General features: G+C 37.2%; 1 protein-coding gene across 1 annotated transcript in view; it reads right to left on the bottom strand.

Annotated features, from left to right (window-relative positions):
- Positions 1-13,769, bottom strand: part of LOC103771349 (serine/threonine-protein kinase MRCK alpha-like) — a gene marked incomplete at its 5' end in the record, with an annotated part of 45,156 nt that extends 31,387 nt beyond the window's left edge. The window contains 5 exons of the mRNA XM_008938642.1: positions 87-206; positions 8,481-8,557; positions 11,832-11,923; positions 12,922-13,070; positions 13,664-13,769. Coding sequence (XP_008936890.1) covers positions 87-206; positions 8,481-8,557; positions 11,832-11,923; positions 12,922-13,070; positions 13,664-13,769 — 544 coding nt within the window. The remainder of the gene's footprint in view (positions 1-86; positions 207-8,480; positions 8,558-11,831; positions 11,924-12,921; positions 13,071-13,663) is intronic.
- Positions 13,770-14,347: the final 578 nt, after the last annotated feature.

The following is a 14,347-nucleotide window of genomic DNA, read 5'->3' on the forward strand; positions in this document are numbered from 1 at the left end:
AACAAAAGGATTTGCAATAGTGATTTTTATAAGAGTGAAACTGTTACTCCTAAAATAAAGACAAAAACTTGTCAACACTGAAGTACCTCGATTGGTTCAATCTCACTAGCTGTAGAAGGAGATCTTGATCTTGAATGGAGGTGAGACTTGCTATCATCATCCCGTGACGGTGTATTAGACAATGTAAAATTCTCAACGGAATCAATCTAGGAGAACAGTTCAAGAGAAAAAAAAGACAACCAAAAAAATAAATCAAAGACAACATTAAAAGAGAATTCTCAGCTCTTACCAAAATAAGTTAGGGGAGCAGTAGAATTCCTAAGAGAGAACTGAGAGGATAAAAATTCAGTTTTAAGCAATTTCCTAATTAAAGTACAAAAATGCAGTGAAAATTATTGAATACAAACACGCCAAGGCTTCTGCTAAGAGGTGAGCACATGCATAAGAGCTGCTAGTTCAGGGGCCTGATAAACACTTCAACAGACTTGTAATTCAGCATTTTTAAAGGGTGAATGTTTTCTAAACACTACTGGGTTTTGTCCACTGGTGACAGAGATTCATCAGAGTGAATATAGTCCATAGAAATCACTGCAAACATATTTAGTACAAAATAAGATGAAAAGGGAGCGCAAACAACATATTTCCTGAGGTTAGTGCAAGTTATACTCACAGAGAATTGAGTTGGTTTTTGTACCCCATATGAACTACCAAAATATCCTTCCCAGGAATAGTTTCTTCAGGGGAATATTTTCCCAGTCCCTGATATACAATGAAACTAAGCCCAACACAGAACTACACTGAACAACAAGGCATATGGGTACAACCAGGTATCTTGGATAACAAGTCATCTTTTGTCAGTCCAACTGAAAACTCAGAGAATGTCCTTGAAAACAAGACATCTCCATATCAAAGTTTCCTATTGAAATTCATATATTTAAAAAAAAAAAAAAAAAATCAGAGCGAGATGATGTTTTTCTCCACTAATAATATAACTAAAAGCTGGAAGCCTTCAGAAGTCTCTGGTGCATACCTGGCCTTTCTGGAGCAATGCTATCATCAGGTCCCCATTGCTAAGGGTTTGGCTACCTTGCACACAAGCTAAAATATGCAGCAACGGTTACAGAAAGCATTTGAACGTTCCAGTGTTTATCTCATATGCCATTTACATCATACTAAAGAATCCCACAAATTTTACTGCCTTTTGGGAATAAAATATATTGCCAAGCCAATCTTACACATGCATATATAGTCCTGTTCTCCAGAAACTCAGTCATGGTAGCAAACAGGTGCAGTTCCTGGTATCTTTTTCTCTTTTTTTAATAGTAGTGAGTTAAATCTGATGGCTTCTAGTATTATTATAGCCTTCAAAAAAATATATCTGGTGGAAAATGATCAGCTTAATCAACTTAGGCCTATTAAGATGCCTGCAAGTATTTCTGTAATGAAAACATGAAATTGTCTCACTGGAATACACCTGTTGTCTACACGTAGATCATGTGTTTCAAGCATTGAGGCCAAAAATTAGCAGTAAAGCAAAAATTCTGTGCTCAGATTTATCAGAACCAAATAATATTTAGAAGCTTTATCCAGTATTAGAAACATTGATGCCCTTAGGTAGTAAATCCCCAGACATGTAACAGTGCTTCAATTATTTTAAAGGGTTTTTTTTTATCAAGTCTAAACACGTGATAACTTGACGTTCACTCAAGGACTGTTTAACCTTCTACTTAAAAGAGTTATTAAAAATAAGCCCAATGAGTAACTACAGGCAAATGGTTCCTAGCAAGAAGCAGACATTCCTTTTCTTTTGCAAGTTGAACTCAGAGATCTAATCTGTCATTTCATAAATGTTTCCAGATACTCAAAAGGCCTTCCCTTTCAAAGTAGCATCTGCATACCAAAGAATTTTCATGGTGTCTCTTAAAAAATTTAGTACAAGCTTGATATGAATGATAGAACTTTTCTGGAATGTGCTACAAAACCTTTGTGGCTGAAGGCAACTGATGAACCAGTAACAAATATATTTTTATTTTACTCATGAACATAAAATGCCCACAAAACAGAGAACCTGATCCATTCATTACAGAATTTGAAGGGAAATTAACTACTACCTTCACTGTAGAAACAGGGCCTTAGACCATACTGAACTCCAAATTCCTTGCTTTAATGAGAAGAACCAAGTACAAAAGCAACCTGACTCAACTATGGCCAAAAACCTTCTGTGGACTGTATTAACACCTTTAAAATTAAACTAATCCACCGGATTATTAAAAGCATATTTCAATATTTCCTAGATATTCTAATAGCCCTGCCATCTTCCACAGGACTGTGCTTAGCTGCCTAGACAGTGTCATCTGTGTAGGTTGAGCCAAAGCTGGCCAGTGTTTAATCACATCTTAAGGAGAGATGAACTTCTGAATTTGAGCCACAGCTGACAAAACCAAGCTGTTTCTTTATGCTTGCCTAAGACACTGAGTGGTGTGCTTTCAGCTGCTTGGGTAAGGTCATAATTAGAGCTGTTGAGTATTATTACTTATTGAATATTCAATATAAATGCTTTGTATGCTTTCCTATTCCTATCCTCATAATCTTATGAAAGAATCAAAAGTGGCAGCACAAGTTTAAAACGGAGATAGCACGCCTGGTATGAATTCAGTCTGACAGAGCTTTGATAATACCATGTTTAAAAATATACAGTGATTTTTGAAACACCATGGAGCTTTCCAGCTGAACAGACTACAACACATCCAACTCTGTTCTCCCTGTATGAATTTTTCCTGCCCTCCTTGATGTTCCAATTTACTCAGTTCCCTACTTCCCATTTATCTCTGTACTGCAGTACTTTCTATTATTTGCCATATGACATGCCTCCCATTGCCAAACTTTTAGAGGCAATTCCCATAACTCAACACATGCCCTCTGCTAAGGGCAAGGAGACAAAGAGGCCCTCATCTGACATTGGCTCATTTTCCCAACATGCATCTACCTGGTCAGCCTTCACAAGGAACTTTCATGTTCAAATGAGAAAGTACCCAACGCATCTTCTCCCGTTACTGTGATATTCTGCTCACGGAATTACCAAACGAAATAGTCCAAAAGCTTTTAGCCCACAGCTGCAAAACAACAAAAAGCACAGCAGCAGCAGCAGCAGCAAACAGCAGCAGCAGCACAGACATGCAGTGAGGTAGATACACAATCCATACATTAAACAAAGGCATGTACACAACAGGCAAAAAATAAAGGGCCACAAAGAGTGAGACAGCCTCTTACACGTCTGCCTTTGTTAGCTGGAGTACAGGAAGGAGAGCGCTTTAACAAAGAAAGGAGGAGAAAATGTTACAAAACCAAACAGTGACAGATACATCAGCTCAGAACTTGTTGCTCTAAATTTCCAGAGGTAGTGCTTAGACACACACACAAACATGGTCATTTTCACAGGTATTTTAGAAACAAGATAGGCTGGGGCAACAAGAGGGGGAAAAACATTAAAAAAAAAAAAAACAAAGAGAGAAGAACAGTAGTTTTAAAGTCTGTAGACTTACACTGGTCAATATCAATGAAACTGCAGAGTACATTACACCACTAATTGGCAATTAGCATCTCTGTACTTCAAGAAAGATCATTAAAAGAAAAATCTCTTGGAGGGGCATTATGTCCAATTTAAAGTGCCATTAAGAATCAGAATTATTCTAAATTCAATTATGAATGTTCAGGTAGAGCCAGGGCTCTAGCCACAGTACTATGACTTATTCTGTTTCATCATGAGAAATCAGAACATGATTTGTTCTGTAGTTATTTACAAAATTCAGATTAGTTTAGTCTAACCAAAGCCCAGGGAGACTACATGTGAGAATAGACTGCAGGAGGTTTTAAGAAATCTAGTTTTAATTCATAATGGTTTGATAACAGGGGAAAATAATATTTTCTAGCAACTGGGGAAAATAATTTTGTCAAGGGAAGATGACATTTCCTTTTATTGTTATTGAATAATCACAAATTCATCTTTAAATAAAACAAATTGATGGCTTCTAGTAGCTGTCAAGATACAGAAAGATCCACCTGGCAAAATAAACCCAAACCTCAACAGTTCCACTATCAGACACTCTAGTGAACACAGGAGACTTTACAGCTAGACGACGTTACTGGAGAGACAGCCTGCAACACACAGGAGAAACAGCAGCAAAGATTTCTAAATTAGTGTATTAAAGTCGCTGGGGGTGATTTTCCACCTCACCAAAATCAGAAACCAGGGACAGCAAAATCCACTCCTACTCCCCTCTGCACCCTCCTGCATGCACAGGACGCAGAAGGATCATTTCTGAGGGCATGAGCTTTTGCAGCTATGAGGATTTGGGCACCACATTCTGCCAGCCTGACCAAGTATCTTTTCAGGGAGGGACAGGTGAAACCACCAGTGACTGCTACCCGTCTGAATAGTGAGCTGCTACTCTTCTTGCTCAGCACCTGCAGGCTACAGATGCAGCAGGACATATAGCTCTACTTCTCTCTGAAGTATCAGAACTGGGGTTTGACATATGGATGATTCCCTTCTCTTCAGAGACAAGAATCATCACACATCTCTGCAGAGAAGGGAATAGTCCATATGTCAAACCCCAATTCTGAGCACTTCACTCTCCAGTAGCAATTGCAGAACTACCATTTTCCTCATGACAAAAACTAGAATTTACTCCAGTCATTCAGAGTGCTATAAACAGTGTTACTTGGATGTCAGATACACAAGACACACTGAACTCTTGCAAACTCCAAATGTAATGGGTGGGCCAAACTCGGTGCTGCTTACACATCTGTATGTTAAATAGACTGCAGAGACCTTGCAAAGAGTGCTAGGTAACTGGTATTCTTTTTACACTCTCTGTCATTTCTTAATGAAGCACAGAGGCTGAAGAAATAATATGGGCCATTATTAATATTTACTTGGGGCTCTTGATGACAGGAAAGGATTTCCTGAAACCCATGCAATACTGCAGCACTGCATGAGCCTGACCTGAGGTTTTCTAATTCTTCCTTGTACATAAAAAACCACACGCTTCTCAGGTTGGACTGAGCACAGATTAATTCTTCTTGAGTTGCTACAAGAAACTGCCCTTCAAGTCAAAAAAAGATACTAGAAAGGGAATGGTGGTCACATCCAGTGGGAAGGGCTTTTTAATGCCCTTGCTTTCACTTAAGTCTGCCTAATACATTGATATTGAACCAACTCAATGAGCTAGAACATAAATAACCATTCATTTTGATAATTCAAAGTCTATATGTTATGAATCTCTCTATGAATTAAATAATTGTCCAATAAATGAAAGATATTGAACTGACTTTAAGCACGACTTTCCACCTTTCACCTACGAATGCAAACATTAGCTTTATTTCTCTTCCTAATAAAGACAGATAGCTCAACAAGTCTTGTATTTGTCTGCAAGGTACTCTTTCCATTTCGAACCGTCAACCCTCTTCTGCAGTTTTGTCCTATGAGGAAGAATTCTGCCCCAGTGTTACAGACAATAGCCTCTGGCCAGACCAGGCCAGGCCCATACATACTCTGGCTCAATGCGACTGAAAAAAAAAACCCTCCTGCTGGACTCAGATTGAAGATGTAACAAGGGAAGTTTGAGTCTGCACGTATTAGGTAAGTCATTCACGTGCAACAATATACACATTAAAACCTGGAGGTTTATCCAAGACTAAGATGAGTATCTGAAAATATTTGATCTGGGTGGACTAATCAAGACAAGTGTCTTAAAGGATGTATGCCAACAGCTGAAAACTATTCACTTGTATAGATTTTTCTTTTAAGAAAAGGTGATTTTGTCAAAATACTTATGAAAATAATATACCTTCTTTAAAACAAACAAACAAAACAAAGCACCCCAAAAACCCAGAGACAAACAAACAACAAACCAACACTAAACACAGAATAAAGTACTGACGTTCTTCAAAATTCACTAGATGGCAATGATGAAAACTTTCTTGTCCTAAGTTTTCCCTTGAAAAATAGAATATTATCAGGGACTGCTGCATATGTACTTTATCTCTCTTTTAACACATCTTAGAAGAGAGTATTAAAAATGTTTAGTTATCTTTCTATGAAAGAACCTGCTGACACAAACTAAGTGTACCCAATACTCAGGCAACACAGAGAACGCTTCTTTAATCTGGATAAAGTATATAAATATTATTCATTTATTGTAGATTTAACATGACAGGCAACTGTACTCTCATTTTTTGTGGTCTAAGAAAATTCCAAAAATATGAGCAAGCCAAAATTTTCTGTATGCTATACAGAAGTGCAGGCAAAAACCTTCTACTACACTACAACACAGATGTACCTTTACATTTTATCTAAGGTATATACCTGATTATCAGAAAAAAAGCATGTAGAAGAAAAGCAGTCTTTCAGAGTTTGTGAAAGGAAATCCAATCACTAGAACAGGCTCATATACTATAATCTCTTTGTTACATCCTTCACAGAAGACATTTCTAGGATAAAATTAATTATATCACACTTAAATGCAAAATAGGATTATACAATTTTAACTCTACATGTATAAATATGTGTATACACATATATACATGCACACACAGACATACACACACAATACCTACAGAGTTGTAATGGATGGTTCTCTACCATGGATGCACAGTATATACTTTGATTTTTAAAATCTTATTGTTATTTACTTTCATGTGGCTACTTGTTCAGTCTGGGAGAAACATAATGCAGTCAATTTTCAGCTTTTAACTAAATTCCCTTAGTGTGCAGTTAACTAGGGTAAGTATTTAAATGCTGTCCTGACAGAAAATGAGCCCCTCAAATGGCAATAAAAAGTGGTATATTCAGTTATTATGAAAACTACTTCTAACAATACAGGCTAGAACAGAGACAATATTTTATCTGGGCAAACAGAAATTAAGTGTATGCAAAGAAAACAATTTCACTGAAGTGATCAGAAAACTTTTGAAAACAACTAATGATCACATAATAGGAAGAAATAGAACTAAATTAAATAAATGTGCCAGTGATTTTGGAACCATTTTCAAAGAGATAAGGCCTTCTAGATAAGGCTCAAAAGCAGATTCTCCATTAGAAAAACTGTTTGCAATTAGGTTTTCTTCACCTGCACCTAAAGAAAAACACTTACTCTAAAACTGCACATCTACCTCTATAAATAGGTGTAAGTATGCTATTATAGGAATATTCTGTTCTCCACTGCACTTGAAGGTTTTTTAAGTTGACTGCATTAACATTTGAATATTCCAAATCAATCAACTGATTTCTGCTATTGAGGGATTTACTGGTTTGAAAGTCAAAGACTTACGTCATCCATAAAATCAATCAATGAGGATGAAGAGGAGGAAAATGAATCCTATTTTAATGAAAACAGCAGTAAAAAAAAAGAAACAGAGAGAAACGGATGAAGAAAACTGTTCAGTATGAATGAAAGTAAAAAAATAAAGAACTGTAAGTAACTAGTGCCAGTAATAGCCAGCTCAGTAAATTTTCATTAATTGCCTTTCATAGACAATTAAGCAATACACTACCTGTATTAAACCCAATGTTTTGCCAGCATTCACTCAATAAAATAATGTTCCTATACTCCAGCAGGATTTTTTTATTGAAAGCAACTTCTAAGATAAATAATTAAAAAGCAAATTTAAAAAATGTTATTAATTGTGAGTATTTCAAGAGAGAACAATGAATTAATGAATACACAATGAAAAGAAAGAAAATTTGGAACACCAGAACATCAGGGATTGTGTTCTTTCATAGCTAAACGTGATGACCCTGTACACCCATCAGGAAAAAAATGGGCACATTTTAGACCAGTGCACAACTATAAAGGTCGTGCCTTGTCCCCTCTGAATTCAGTTGGACCAATATTTCAACCCCCTGGTCATTCAAAAGAAATGATGCATTGCTTACTGTTGATTAAAAAACAGAAGATGTGAAATGCATGCTACTGTTTCCACTTTTTTCTTCCAGATTTTCTACCTAAACTGGTCTTTTGTGAAAAAGGAATTAAGTAGATTTTTTTAAATATATAGGATCTGTGGAGAGGAAATTAGTAGTAATTATCTGGATTTTACAGCTGTGTAAAATGAACAAAAGATGAACACAAACTATTAGAGACTATCATTGACTTCACGCAATACGCTCAAGGTTTATCTGTTTTCTCTCATTTTTACCAAACCAGTATCTGCATTACCTAGCATTTTTCTGAATACAAAGGAATGGCACAGCTGTGCTTTTTTCTGCATTGAAGGCTTGAGAGAGAATTCACTGCCAGTGCTCGAGAGAAGCCAGCCAGCACTGCAAATGACAATTCTCACACATTATTATACACAAATATAAACAAAGCAATCTGATTAAAATACAGTAGCAAACTCTCCGCAAATCTGTGTATAACCTACACACAACAGCAGTAGTTGCACTGATTAACATAGAGTTAGAAGAGCTGTACACTTACTTCAAATTGATCCAGAGCAGAGGTAGGCGCATTCAAAAATGCCAAGAAAGAATTCTGTGAGTCTTGGTGCTTTACACCTAGAAAACAGCAGCAGGTTTTTAAGCTACAGAAAAATGACCTTTTCATGGAGGACCTTTGCCTTGCTGAATCAGGGTTTGAGTATCCACCTGAACCACCTACATCTTTTTGAAATGAGTTGTTGCATTTGGTCTGTTTTCCAGAGTAAAAGATTTTAAAAGACGTATACCCACTAAGCAAGCAGGGTATGTTTAATTAACCTTTCCATAGGATAGTTTAGGTTGGAGAAATACCTTTACGATCATCAAGTCCAACCATTATCTTAAATCCACTTCTAAACCATGTCCCTCAGCACCACATCTACATGACTTTTAACCACATCCAGGGATGGTGATTAAACCACTTCCCCTGTCAGCCTATTCCAGTGCTTGACAACTCTTTCTGTGAAGAAATTTTTCCTAATATCCAACCTAAACTTCTCCTGGTGCAACTTGAGGCCATTTTGTCTTGTCCTATAACTTATTTCTTGTGAGAAGATACCAGCACTCACCTCTCTACAACCTCCTTTCAGTTAGCTGTAGAGACCCACAATGTCTCCCCTCAATCTCTTTTTCTTGAGGCTAAACAACCCCAGTTCCATCAGCTGCTCCCTGTAAGACTTGTGCTCTAGACCTTTCACCAGCATAGTGGCCCTTCTCTGGAGCCACTACAGCACCTCAGTGTCTTCTTTTGTGCTGAGGGGACCCAAACTGAACCAAGTACTCAAGGTGTGGCCTCACCATTGCTGAGTACAGGGGGGGGGATCACTTTCCTAGTCCTGTTGGCCACACCCAGGATGAATTTTCCAAGCTAGCATGTGTGGTGTGAATTTCACCTGAAAACATCATATGTACATGTCTGTTAAGCAGAAGGCAGAGGTTTCTAATGTGCTATGTCCACACACTGCACCACATGCAGGCACACACACCAGCACAGCAGGTGTCAGCCCTGCTCTAGTCCCACCCTGGAGAGCCTATTGTGACAAGACACCTTTAGCAAACAGTGGGCTTCCCCAAAAACCTACAGAATAACCTGCCTGAGGAACATGCTGCACTTCCAAATAATACAAGTTCCCTGACCCATGTTCTATGTCTGTCTGCCACTGCTCACTTATGAATGTACGAGAGTAATACAACCCTGGGTAAAGCATCAAATGCCTCTCTCATGCTACACCAGCCACACAGCTTTCATCCAGCAAGTAGGGCAGGAGTGCTGCATCCTGTGAAGTCACAGAGGCTGACACATCTTGACTGTTATTTTAACTTGCGGCAGATGATTTTTTTTTTCCTTTGCTCTTTCCTTTGAGGAACAATTCAAGTTGCTGTCTGGGTATTTATAAATCACATATGTGTAGAAACTCCAGCTTCCTTAACAGTACAAATACATCATAAACACATATACTCCTTATGACCAGAGCCTGCAGGACTGTGTGCATCTCAAAAGACTGATGCCATCAAAAGCAATTTATTTGTTTTAAAAAATTGCCAGTGCCTTGCTCTAACTGTCCATATCACCCTGTTTGCACTAAATACAACCCGCAATGAACAAACAAGTTACAAAGCATTCTTTCCTCTTCAAAATACAAATCCACTGAAACCCCAATAAAAGACTAAAAACCATTCTCAAACTACCTGCTACTGTACAGAAAAATTTTTAGTAATCTTTTTTCCCTACTCTCCTCAGCTTCTGGAACACATTTATAAAGAGCAAAGAATGCATATGCTAATTTAAGTAATCCCCTCCTAGAAATCAATTTCCACAAATGGGAAGTTACTCTATCACTGTACATTGACTCCATTTGAATCCTCTGTACAGTTCATGATAGCAATATATTGTATGTCATCAATATATTTCTTCTTACAAGAGAAAACCCAGTTCAAATATAGTAAAGATTTTGGATTAAGGTGTATTTCTATCAAAATATTTGAACAGTTGCAGTAGAATCTTATTAATCTACTTCTGTCAAAAAGGATAATAACTTTTACTTGAATAGTAAATTCCTTTTTTTTTTCTTTTAGAGTAAAGAGAAATATTTATCTTGGTTGTCACAAAACCAAGAAAGTTTTAAACACTGGAAAAAAATACAGGGTAAAATATTAATTATAAATCTTAACAGATTGTTTAATGCGAAGGAAGATTTCAAAAGCCAAGTAACCGTGCATAATATTTAAGACAGTTCGATAATCTATAAATCGATGTGAGACATGTCAAAACATTATTGTCTCCAGGGAGATGCTACCAGGAGTTCCTCTTCAAGCACTTGGAAGAAGCATAATCCTGGTACCAGTGCTAAACACCAAGATGAACAGGTATAAGTTTCCCAAGTCCATCAGCACCCGTCATTTTTTAATGTTCTGCATGGGCTTGTACTACTTCTACCAGTCAACCAGCACTTAGAGGCCTATATATAGGAGATTAATATTAACTTCAATATATTATTGATTGCCATGCTGTTAGGTTGCAAAGGCTGAACAATATTTGACATCTCTACAAAGCAATTGTTGCCAGGTTTGAAACTGTGGAGTTCAAACAGTTCCCTACAGAAAGTCAGGTAATTCCATTCAGTCTCAAAAATCACTTCTTCCCATGTGACTCCTAAGATACAAATAGCAGGGCTACTGCGGGAACTGCAAAGAATTATCCAAAGCATTAATCAACTCTCAATGAATTTTTTTTTTTTTAATTCCAGAACTACCAAAAAGTCTTTTCTCCCAGCAACCATGCAAAATACTGTTAGACAGATGCACCAGAAATCCCGGAACATACTCTTAATACCCCAGCAAAGCAAACATGACCACACTGCTCATTATACAGTTACAAAACCAATCAACAAAGTCACCCCAGAAAGAAATAAATGCTATGAATGCCTCTGCAGTTATTTACTTGCCATGCAGTCAGGGCCAAAACATTCATAGATGAAGAGCAGTATGATCGGTATTCAAGTCTAAATACCTTCACCCATCATAAAGGGGGGGGTGGAAATTATAAATATCTGTACTTCTAAGAGTTCTTCAGCAGTAAGGCACCATACACCCCAAATAAAAATAATACAGTTCCAGCTGAAATAATGCCTTACTGGTTCAAGCATATCAACAAAACTGAAGCATGTGACAAGTATGCATTACAAGTGAAAAGGCAGGTGCTGTGGGTACATCTTAACACGCAATTGTTGTGCTCACAGTTTGTATGTCAGCATCTGCTGGCATCGTATTTTACCTGCAAGGTGACACTTAATTGGTAAGATGTACCCCCCAATATGAAACATGTTATTTACTTGGATATCAGTTGCCATACCCTTTTCTGATCTAAGCTCTTCTGTCTCCTTTTTCAGCCTTTCAATATCCGTCAACAGCTCCATGTTCTTCTTCTCAGACTCTTGCAATTTACTTCAAAAGAATACAAACAAAAAACTTACATAAATACTGAGAACCCACAATACAAGTAAAATTTTCTTTGCCCATCTCTGCATGCTATAAGAGTTAATGCCCAGCAAGCTTCTTGATATCATCAAATGCCAGATATCATCAAATGCCAGAATGAATTCAGAATTCATCTACTGTGACCTGTTTAGTATGGTTGCTTCAAAAAGACCCAACCAAACAGAAGAGAACAAGTCATTAGCTGTCCCTGTTTACCCAGTAAAGAGGGCTTGTGTTTCTAATTTATGAGTAATTGAGTGAGCTTGTACCCTGTGAATGATAAAAAAAGACCACATGTATTTTTATGCTTAAAATTATTATTTTTTAAATTTGTTTATTCGCAGTACCTATGATACTGATAGGTTATGTTGATCTATTCTTTTTCTCAGTTACCTGAGAGATGTTTCATTACTGTCCAATTCACAGCCGACAGGCAACTCTACCATGCATTTCCACTGTGCTTCTCACCCTTGCCTACTAAAGCAAACTCTGGTTCTCCTGTTCTTAGAGGACCTACAATGCTGCCTATCATCATGTTACCTGGTCTGAAAAACACACAAGTCAGGTGGACAAGGTATTCCCACTTCACAGATAACATACTTGAACCTCAGCTCTGCCCAACTCCTTTCCTAAAGCTGCAAAACAAGTCAGTGCTCTGAGCTAGGCTGAAGCTGGGGACCCAAACTCTGCTTGCATTTGAACTTGTTTTCACAACTATGAGAGATTGTATTAAAGTGTTCCCTCAAAAAGTCTTAAATATTTGAAATTTTCCCAGTAAGTGTTTAGCTGCTTAAACAACGGAGACAGAGTCTTTTTTCACATTTGGATATAAGAAACTGGCATATCAAATCAAATCATATCATATCATTATCAAATTTGGACAGACAAGGTAATTAAAATCATGTCTGATGACACTCACTGGGAGGTATCAAAAGTAAATTTCCATCAGAACAATTCAGTCTTACCACTCTGTAGAGATACAGGAAGCTTTGACTTTATTCAGCTCATCTTGAATAGCTTGTTTGGCTCGGATTTCAGCATCAAGAGCAGATTGCAGCTCCAGCCTCGCAGACATATCCAGTTTTGCAAAGCGGCGCATCTTCCAGGGCATGTCCTAGTGAGGAATCAAAAAGTGGGAGGAGAAACAGTAAGAGGAAAGAAAGCTGGAAATGAGGAATGGAACTAACTTCAACAATTACATTTCGCAGTCTGTAACATTCTTAATGTAAGAGTTCATTCATTCCAAAGTAATCTAAAAATTAAAAACCGAAAGAGGATTGTTATTAGCATTACTGTTTTTAAACTCAGGTACTAAATAGGCCAGATGAATGTCTTATGCTGTAGTAATCTCAAAAGTAAAGACATCTGGTGAATTCTAGTTTTGATGTGCCTCAATTCAAGTGGCACCTATAAAGGACATTCACATTTCACAAACAAAAGACTTTAAGGCTTTCATGACCCTAAGTATATATATGCTTCAGCAAATTGATATGTAACTATAAAGTAGCTAGTTGAACAACATCACAGATAAAAATACTTTCTAAAGATACTGATTTACTTGATTAATGAACAGTGAATTTCCTATTCAGAAGGGAACCTCTAGGAAAGTTGAATTTTTGACTAACACACTCTACAGACTGCAGCTGAAATTATCCAATTGTGTTTTTCAAAGAAAACCAGTTCTGACATATGGAAGTGGAGTCTTACTGTCGCTCTTGCACCCAAACTGGAGTTCCTCAGGGCCTCTAGTTCTTCTGTCATTTTAGAGGCCAAGGCTTGAAGATAACCTCGAGCATCTTTTTCATCACTCACCCTAAACAATTACATAAGAAAAAGGTGTTTTAACAAAAGAATTCAAAGGAAAAAAAAATCCCTTCAACAAAATAGCAACCAGCAAAAATCAGAATACACACCAAAAATAATAAAACATAGGGAAACAAACAAACAAGAACTCCAGAAACCGACACAGAACTAGGCCTTTGCTGCTTTGCAGAGTTCCATTAAACAATATGCATCACTAAGACAAGGCATAAAGACTGAAGAACTACGTATCTAAGTAAGCAATATATTCCTCAGTATAAATGTCAACTACCTGAAATTGAGACTGTGGGAAAGAAACCTTTCAGGATTCAACCTATTTTTAGGGAGTAAATTAAGACAAAATTTATAACCAGTAATTAACAATTCAAACGTCCATGCAATACTGGAACTAGTGGTTGACTTTACTGTATCAATTGACTATGAGAACTAGTAGTTAGAATCAAACAGTGATGTTGAAACACTAATTAAACAGGCAGAGTCTAATTGTAATGTTATTAAACAGCATAAGCCAGAAGACACTCTCCCATCCCCTGAGCTTTCGTTCTATCAAGACATGTTTTCTGGGTGTAA

Source organism: Merops nubicus, unplaced genomic scaffold (genome assembly GCF_000691845.1).
Source record: "Merops nubicus isolate BGI_N331 unplaced genomic scaffold, ASM69184v1 scaffold3464, whole genome shotgun sequence".
NCBI classification, from domain to species: Eukaryota; Metazoa; Chordata; class Aves; order Coraciiformes; family Meropidae; genus Merops; species Merops nubicus.